The sequence below is a fragment of the Drosophila navojoa genome, chromosome 3 (genome assembly GCF_054131105.1).
Source record: "Drosophila navojoa isolate 15081-1374.11 chromosome 3, UAZ_NAV_1.0, whole genome shotgun sequence".
Taxonomy (NCBI): Eukaryota; Metazoa; Arthropoda; class Insecta; order Diptera; family Drosophilidae; genus Drosophila; species Drosophila navojoa.
In genome coordinates this window covers 20,233,704-20,243,746 of record NC_142891.1, presented here as the reverse complement: position 1 = coordinate 20,243,746, position 10,043 = coordinate 20,233,704, and the positions used below count along the sequence as shown (strand labels likewise).

General features: G+C 40.9%; 1 protein-coding gene across 5 annotated transcripts; it reads left to right on the top strand.

The window, feature by feature from the left end:
* Positions 1-947: 947 nt before the first annotated feature.
* Eaat2 (Excitatory amino acid transporter 2) lies at positions 948-9,251 on the top strand. Of its 5 annotated transcripts, none has more exons than XM_089257228.1 (8): positions 948-1,222; positions 1,595-1,918; positions 5,826-6,008; positions 6,740-7,073; positions 7,344-7,919; positions 8,267-8,596; positions 8,811-8,925; positions 8,985-9,251. In XM_089257228.1, exons 3-8 carry the CDS (start codon positions 5,843-5,845, stop codon positions 9,150-9,152), a joined length of 1,689 nt encoding a protein of 562 aa, XP_089113354.1. In that variant the 5' UTR covers positions 948-1,222; positions 1,595-1,918; positions 5,826-5,842; the 3' UTR covers positions 9,153-9,251. The 5 variants fall into 5 exon arrangements, with proteins under 5 accessions (XP_089113354.1, XP_030238566.1, XP_030238565.1 ...); XM_030382706.2 differs by having other exon boundaries at positions 948-1,227; XM_030382705.2 differs by having other exon boundaries at positions 948-1,918.
* Positions 9,252-10,043: the final 792 nt, after the last annotated feature.

Below are 10,043 nucleotides of genomic sequence, written 5' to 3'. Positions count from 1 at the left end.
GCGGCCATTCCCATTTATCATCATTATTCACACACCTTTCGGACGCAATTTACCACTTGCGCCTCGACTCGACGATGAGCGCTGGGAAAAACGATTTTCCAATTTTCCAATTTGTTTGTTTTTTTTTCCTAGCATAAATTGCATTTAAATGGAAACTATAGCGTGATGTGATCTCGTGTTGAGATCTCTGCCCATCTCTGTGATATTGCTGCTGACATTGTCGCTGTTCACTTTTTGCAGCTCTTTAAGCTTAAAGTGTGTCAAACTGCATTAGGCAATTGTCTGGCCATGTGACCAGCTAGCCCAAGGGGGCGGCAGGGGGCGTACACGTGGAATAGGCTGCCAAATGCATTGTTTATGGACTCTTTGACGTTATTCGCGTGTACGTCATTATATATTTACGTCCAACCGCATACCCTTCCTGCGCTCTTGCACCCTTAGAGAAATTTAAAATGAAAATTGAATGAAAAGAATTGATTTCTCAAAGCCGAATAATAAATACATTATAAGGGACTATTGCAGCAAAAAACTGACAATGAAAACGGAATTCTGTAGAAGAAATTAAAGAAAAGAAAACAATTGCTGCAATTAATTACAATTGTAATGCAAGCAAAACACTTGATTGCCTTTTACAGTATTTCGATTGCAGACTAAATAAATATATTTATATGTAATATATACTCAACTAAACATATACTAAATGGCAATCGTTAATGACTACCTTCGGTGCGTCACACATGCCTCAACAAAATGCAAATGCCCATTAGCAGGTCTATAAATGAAAACGTATGTAAATTCCCGTATGTCTTGCTGCTCGTCTGTGTGTGTGTGTGTGTGTGTGTGTGTGTGTGTGTGTGAGTGTGACCAAAACAAAGCCAAAGAAATGTAGAGGAGAATTTTCTTTTTGTTTCTTGTTGAATTTGTGCAGCTGCCCAAAAGAAACACTTTTATCGCTCACTTCGCATTCAAGAGTCGAGCCCAACGCGTCGACGCGTCGTCCAATGAATCGCAGTTGCAATCAGTTGCCAAACATATAGTCGACATATACATTGTGTATATATACTTAAATATATGTATAACTAGGCTATATATTAACGATCGTTTGGTTAAAACGCGATCCCATCACCAATCTTGACGCAGTTTCCAAATCGCTGGCGTTTCGAGTGCTTCAATTTACGGTGCAGTACGAGCGCGTTTTTTCCGATTCCGTGTTGAGCTTGACGTGAGGTAAAAAAAATTAAAATCAAAAGATAATAGACGGGCGGAAGTGTCAGTTAGATGTAGTGCATACGTAACCCATAATACCCAGGCACACAGAGCAGAGCAGACGTGGCAGAAAAATCGAAATACAACTTAAGCTCTTAGCTGTTGTTGTTTTTGTTCTTTGGCTTGCATCGTGATTGCATTGCTCTGGTTGCCTCCGGTTAGCCCCAGCCTTTTGCCCGGTTTCCCAGCGGGCCAAGCCGCGAGTCTCTCCCGCTTCGCTTCACCGGGCATAATTGAATTTGCGCGGCGCGAAAGGTGTAAGGGGCGGCGCTCGGCACCCTAGTAAATTGACCTTGTCTAATCCTCAACCACCCAACTTAACCGGCAGGTTGAAGGCAAACCCCCAAACACGGCTACAGCGGTGCAACGCATTCAGAAACTGTTGATGCAACAGCAGCTCAAACTGCTGCGAAAATTCCATCAAGTGACTGCATTGGCAAAACGTTAAGCATACGCCCCGTAGCCCCATCGGACAAGCGAATCCACAGTGAAAGTGAGAACGTGCCAGTGTGCGAGTCAGCGAAAGTGTGCGTGCGAGAGAAAGGGAGTGAGAGAGGGAAAGAGTTGAAAGTCAAGTGCAAAACTAAAAGCCAGAGTGCAAGCGTGCCCATCACCAGCATAAAACTGGGTAACTTTTGGCTTATAATTAGAGGTAAGTCCATGTCCGGCGACAACTATGTGAGGCACTGCAAAAGCAACAACAAGCGACGACGAGGACACCCGAAATCAAGCGCCTAAATATAGTTATTAAAAGCTCATTAATAAATAACACATGTTTACACAAATGCCGAATGCCAAACGGCAGACAAATTTATTTCTTCTCTATGACTATGTAAATGCAATGCAGTTAAAGGAATAAAATACGATTTCTAATATAGCCAAAAATACAATTCACATTTTATGTATATTAGAGAAGCTTTCGGTTAGATAAGCTATGCTCTTTAGAGGTTTTCATATTCACTTGGATTAGTGCTACATATCGGTCTAGTACAGCCAACATCATGATGTATATAGTAAATCCTGAAGTTTGACTGTATTAGAGATATTCCTTGGGTAACATATACTAGGTAAAAATGAAAAAATAATAATAATAATAATAATAATAATAATAATAATAATAATAAATGAATAGATAAAAAATAAAAAAAAAAATAAAAAAATTGAAAATTTAAAAGAATTTCTAAAATTATAGGAAAATTAAAAATAAAATAAAATAAAATAAAATGTTGAACAAAATCAAGTGCTTTGCGTTATGTCAAAATTTATAAAAGTCTAATTGTTAAAAAGTAAAAATAAAATTTCTAATACCTTCAAAATATATTTTAATAAATTACATAAATTTTAAACACATGAAATAATTTGAATAACGTTATTATAATATATATTAATCTAGAAATAGAGAAAATAATTAACATTAATTCCAGAGTCCAGGCTCTGTCACATGGGAAAATATATATTCAAGAAAAAAAATAATATATTACCAATTATTATTAGCAAATTTATATTTTTCACATATCAATCAGCAAATCTGCCAAATATATAAAAATAGAAACATATGGCTATAGCCTATATAACTATACATGCGCTAGCATCAGAGCTCTCCTATAAACTGTGTTGGCTAGTGTGTGCGATCGAAGGATACGCTTAAGATAAGAGCTGTGCACATTAACAACTAATTCGAAGCTAAAACGAAGTAAAAACAGGACAACTATGAATCGAGAACGCGGACTGGGAAGTAATTATTAAGAGAACACGCTAGCTCACACCGAGAGAGGAAAGTGTTTGGCTCAAGTAGAAGGAAGTTCGCAAATGACCTTCGGCAGGGACACGCAGAACTTATCGTGTTTAACGGCAATACTTAATATATGTATATATGTATATATATTTATTTATTTATTATATACGTGAATTGGGACCGCGAACAAACTTAATTGAATTGGCAACCATTTTGGGTAGCTGTTCAGCTCTTCGGGATCTGTGTGTGTGTGTGTGTGTGTGTGAGTGTGGCGCCCTCTCTAAGGGTGCAGCAGCGAATGCCAGGTTCAAGTTCAAGTTTGTGGCACACAAATAGATATAGATAGATGCACGCCAATAAATCGCCTCTGACAGCGGACAAAACGTATATCAAAGCGTAGCGAACACCCGATGGCTGTGTCAGATATTTCTATGCAAATCTATATATACACACATATGTGTATAGAAACATATAGTCGCCTGCATATCTCGCAATTATCTTAATTATTTGCCAGAGGATCGGCGGGAGAAGCAGACGTTCGTCATGCAGTTGGCACATGAACATAGGCCCCATAACCGGATCGATGCGACCCGCAACCTGAAAACATATACATACATATATAAACAGATATACATGATATATACAGACATATAGAGAGTGCCGCCCTATAACGTTGGACGCCTGCCCAAGCGCTAGTGTGGAAAGGAGGCGCAATGAGCTCCTCGCTGACTGGGCACATGATTTAGCTAAGTGACAGCTTGACAGGAGCCGCCGCAATGGATCGATGTGTGGGGTGACCTTTGGGGCAAGTTAGACAAACTGCACCACCGACCACCACTGTGCACCACAGCTAACAACTGCCGGATCATTAAATAGCATTGACAAGTAGCGAAAGCCTAAGCCAAGCGATTGGTCGAATTGTAGATACACTAGAGAGAGTTTTTGACTTTACTTAGCCAATTGACAGCTTTGCGAATATATTGTAAATGTTATGGATGCTGTTTATATAAGTGTATATAGATTTTTACAATATAAAAATTATGTAATAGATAAAAATAAAATATATTTATATAATGAACCTTAAACAATGAATTGCCAAGGCGAGTTTTATAGAAAAAGAATATATGTACATAAATAAAAATAAACGAAAACTAGGTCAAGGTTCAAAGCTGCTGCTTTGACGGATTGAGTTTGAGTTATGTGATACAGTTAACATTTTATCATATAACCAGACACACAAGGTTAAACTTTATCAGCAGAGCTTATCGTAATGCTCGGTTATACATATTACTATATGTAATATATATATGAAATAGATTGCCTGTCAATGTCCGTTTTCAAGTGGCTGACAAAGTAATAAAACTCTTCAAAAGACCATCAAAATGCGATTAAATCGACGAAACTAAACTAGGAACTGACGCAAAACTGTTGAGGTAGGAACTCCGATACCCTCGAAGGCTAATCAATTGTAGTTCTGACTGCGGCTTGGAATTTTCCGCTTGAAGATAATTATGAATGTCAATCAAACGAGCTGCAAATGCGTGTTGCCTCATCAAGAGCCTTCAAACCCCGCCGAACGCAGTGTCCCAATTTTCGTTGCCGGCATTTGAGAGCGAGAGAGAAACAGAGTGCGATACACTGAGAGAGAGAGAGAGGTAGAAAAGGAGAAGCAGAGAGAGAAAGAGAGAGAGAGAGTGGGCGCGAGAGTGTTTGGCATTGTAAGGGATTATTATAGCAAACGAAACTTCGCTCTCTCAGCAAGGACGAAGCATAAAAGCGGGCGACAGGCCAAACGATGCGCATTCACTGGAGCTAGCTTCGAGTCGACGGTTCGCGCAGCGGAAACGGAAACGGAAGTGAGAAAATTAGCAGCAGCAGCCAAACCAGACGCGACTCAATTAAGAAAAAGTGCATAGTGAAAACGAAAGCCAAGGAACTGTTTGTGCACTTAAAGACCAGTTAAAGCCAACGAGCCTTGAGCGTTGACCCTTGAGCGTTAATCCTTCAGCGACCGCAAACGAGCTACTGTGAATACCTATTCACAGTTGAGTGGGCGCTGAGCGACGCGTTCTGAGGCGTGACACAGATTCCGATTGAGAAGGGAGCCGCAGAGTCACAGAGCCACATCGAAGACTGCACCAAGCAGCTGCAGCGGCCGTTATCGATTATTTCGTGAGACAGCGAACGGGCAGAGCAGCCGTTGAGCAAACGCAATCGCAAACGGACGCAGTTCGTCCGATTCTAGGGAAAGCGGCCCAGCACAAAACCACTACAACGGAGCCATTCAGCGAGCGCGATTTGGTGCTAGGCGCTGTCCGAGACGCCGCCAACAGTAAAACACGAACATTGACGCTGAAAAAGACGACGCCACATCGATAGAGGCTGCACTAAGAGCACAACTGGGAACAGGGAACGAGAACGAGAACGGGAACGGGAGCCAGCCAGCCAGCCAAATGGCTTACCTAATTAACATACTCAAGTTCAATGTGAAGTACTTAAAAAATCAATAATTTGCGCACAGTCTGACAATTGTCATCCATCACACTATATACACACAGACTTACATATATATAAACCCTTATATATATTAAAGTAAGCGCTCGTTTGAGGCATTCACACACACTGATACACACACACACACACACAGACACAGACACTCACACGTACGAGTTATAGGACTTCCTCGTATCCTCCACCTCCCGCTGCCGTCAACATCTACTTTCTATAGCCGTCTCGCTCGCGACTTGTTGTTGCTTTGCTGCAGCGATTGCTGTCCATTGCCCACACCCGACCTGTACAATGGAAAAGTCTGGGAAATTTTCAGATTACCTCTTCGCCAAAATGGGTCCACCGAATATGACGGCAGCCGTGCACGGCACTGAGCTGCCACCGAAGACCACGGAGCGCTGCGATGCGCCCCTCGAGCTAACTGGCTATCGCAAATGGCTGAGCGATAATCTGATGCTCCTTGTCACGCTCTCCGGCGTCATGCTGGGCGTCATTTTGGGTAAGTCTAACGAAATGCATAGCATAGCACTGGAGGGGTAATCCCCATCCATTCTCTATTGATACACTGTACGAAAAATAATGAATATTTCATTTTTTCGGCTATCGGTTAAGTATTACTTTTCTTAATTATTTTAACTTTGCAACAATTTCAGTATATTTTAAATGTATTCAAGTGCACCATTTATTAAGTGAATAATATTTAGTATTCTATTTGGTTTTTAAATTTTAGGCAAAGTTATCAAACATTTTAAATTATCTTTAAACTGGTCAAGTTTTTGTTAAATTGTAATTTATTTTTGCATTATTAATTAGTCTTAGCAGGAAATTATTTAGTAAATTTTTTATCGTAATTTAAATAAAAAATCATTTTGGAAAAAGTAAATAAATAAAAATAAAAATAAATAAAATAAAAACACATGCATACATGTATATATAATGCCTGAAATATATAAAACTTAAAAATCAAAAAGCCTAAGTTATTTAAATAAATAGTAAGAAAATAGAAATCTTCATTACTCATAAATCTTCATTTACTCATCATAGAGTTTATTTATTTATTTATAATAGTTAACTATAATTAAAATTATAAGCTAACTTAATAACTAAGCGCTAGCTATTAAGGCCTTCGGCTTGACAACATTGAGTTAATAACTACCGTTTGCACTGCTTGCTACGAAATCGTTCTTAGAGTATCTTAAAAAACATTCTCAATTATAATTTTCTCCAAAGGCCTCTCGTTGCGTCCGTTGCAGCTGCACGAGGACTCGATTATGCTGATCTCGTACCCGGGCGAGCTGTTCATGCGTGTGCTGAAGCTGATGATACTGCCATTGGTTATCTCCAGCCTGATTGCCGGCTCGGCTAGCCTGAATGCCAAGATGAATGGCAAAATCGCGCTGCGTACTCTCGTCTATTTCGCCACGACTTCGTTGTTCAACGCGGCGCTGGGCATTGCGCTCGTCATGCTCATCCATCCAGGCAATCCGGATTTGCACAATGCAGACGATCGGGCATCGGACAAACGGGCTGTTAAGTTATTGGACAGCCTCTTGGATTTGGGCAGGTGAGTGAAGCGAAATCGCGCCTAAAACGCCTACAAAACGCGCGAAACTACACTGCTTGTTGAAATGCAGATGTAAGCAGTTCGTTTCGAGTTAACAGTGAAGTGTTCTGTAAATGTTATGTATATATATTTAAACAGCTTACAGCTTACTGTCTTCTGTTTCATGTATCTTAAACTGCTTGCAATAACTGCTAAAAGCACAGCATATACTATAAATCATTGCTTCTTCAAGTAGTTTAAACTGCTTTAAATACGTTATTTTTCTTGCAGAAACGTATTTCCGGACAACCTGTTCCAGGCATCGATACAACAGGCGCACACCGTCTATCTGCCCAAGCCGAGCGTTTTGCACAGCTTGAACGATACAGCCAACGATACGGCCGTAGGCATCGTGCACGGTGTGGAGGCACAACGTCAGATCCCGGAGATGGAGCCTGTGGTGCTGGTGAGGGATGTGCAATATCGCAGCGGCACCAATACGCTGGGCATTGTGTTCTTTTGCCTCGTCTTTGGCACCGTCTTGGGCACCATCGGGCAGAAGGGTCAGGTGGTTGTCGACTTCTTTGCGGCCGTATTCGAGGTGATCATGAAGATGGTGACGTGCGTGATGTGGCTAACGCCGGTGGGCATCAGTTCGGTCATCGCTGGCAAAATACTGAGTGTCGATAATCTGAGCCTGGTGATGGCCCAGCTGGTGTGGTTCATCATAACGGTGGCCATCGGTGTGGTCATCTATCAGCTAATTGTGATGCAGTTCATCTACTTTGTGTTCGTGCGACGTAATCCCTTCAAGTTCTACAAGGGCCTCATTGAGGCCATGCTAACCGCCTTTGCCACCGCATCAACGTAAGCCATTAAAATCTATACTCTCTGCTCTCTTTCTGTCTCTCTCTCTCTCTCAATTTACTTGCTGAGAGATATAAAACCCTTGTCTCTATCTCTCTCTCTGTGTGGTTGCGAACGTTTAACATGTTACAAGTATTTTTCCTTCTTTTTGGTTTCCAAACGATTTGATTTTCCATTCGTTGATTTTTTCTTTCGAAAAAAAAAAATATATTTTGATTTGCAAATCACAAAACTCACCAAATACAACAATAACAACACATATCGAAAACAACAACAACATCCCAATCGAATACGCATTTGAAATCGTTTCGAAACTCATGTGACAACTGATCTGGCAACGCCTGCAGCGCCGCCGCTCTGCCGCTGACATTCCGCTGCATGAACGAGAAGCTCCGCATTGATCAGCGCATCACACGCTTCGTCCTGCCCATTGGCTGCAACATCAACATGGACGGCACCGCCCTCTTCATAGCTGTCGCCTCCATCTTCATCGCCCAGATGAGCGGCATGGTGCTGGGCTTTGGTGAACTCTTGACCGTGCTGCTGACCTCCACGGCGGCCTCAATGAGCTCGGCGAGCGTGCCGAGCGCAGCGCTGGTCCTGCTGCTAGTTGTCCTGACCGCCATCGATGCACCCGTACAGGATGTGACGTTGCTCTTCGCCGTGGATTGGTTTGTGTAAGTAGAGCTACATATATAGTGAAAGGACCCTTAGGTATAATTGAACTGGGCTAAAAATTCAAAGTGTCCTGTCTTCTTCTTAGAGATATTCTGGGTTCAAACTAGACTAGAGATTCCTTACCTCTCTTATCGTAGTTCATCCTTAGCTCTTTCATTAGTCAATCTTTATATACCCTATTTGTGCAAAGACTTATAGCTTCCTGCTTTGCAGTGATCGCATACGCACAACCAACAACATGCTAGGGGACTGCTATGCCGCCGCTGTCGTCGAGGAGCTGTCGCGCAAGGAGCTAATGGCCTTGGATGCTGCTGCTGTCAATTATCCGGTAGGACTATGCTCAACTACCACAAGCATATATCTAAAACGATTTTCCTATTTATAAAGGATATGCCCGCTGGCACACCCAATGGGCATCATGTGGGCCTGCTGGAGGGGCAAACCGAGCTGGAATCGCCCGGAAAATGTCAATTGAATGACTCCGTAGTCGTGGACATGAGCGCCGTAATGAACAATGTGAATCTACAGCAGGAGCAGAGCAATCGTCGGGTCTAAGCGAATAAACAGGACTTCAAGCAGAAGCACCAATAAGCACGTAGATTACCACCAATAGACCACAGTGTTCCCCCAATAACAACAACAACAACAACAACACCTTTTGATAAACTCTTTTTGATTTTTTGATGAAGAAAAAAAAAAAACAAAAAAATGAATACAAAAGTAATTCAACATTTATAGAAATGTCAATCCAACTGTTTGTGAGACTGTCCAAATAGAATTTTGTCTATGAGTTAAACCCACCCTGAAAAAGAATGAAGAAGATAGCAGAAACTACATATATCAGATAGACAATGTTTCCATATGAGATCTGACCAAAATATCAATAGCAATTACTTAGGCAGATGCAAATATACACGCGAAGATCGGATTGGATCGGGTCGAAAGTCAATATACATATATACACATAACATATATAATAATAGTTTATGAATAAAGTAGAGGCCACCTGCAAGATTCATATAACTTATATATATGAGTCAATTAATAGGCGTATACGTATATATAATTTCGATATGATATGCAATGAAAGTAGTAGCAACCAAATCTAATATTATATAAATATATACACTCAACTAATTTCAAGAGGAGGAAATGGAAGTGGATTTTTGTGATGTGTTTTAAACTATATGCATAATCTGTATGGGTATTATTTTATAAGCGCCGCGGCTAGGGTCGGCCAGGCGACCTATTTTTGTGATTGTGTCATTGATGGCAAGACGGGAACTTTTTAAAAAACAATTATGATTTAACAAACATTATAATATACAATATACACTATATTTATATTGGGAGAGATATGGTTTTTTCTTATGTATTTGAAATCGTAAGTGCAAATGCGCAGGTTGTAAACGAAGTTGGCTTAGTTTTCGCTTTTGGTTGACTGCG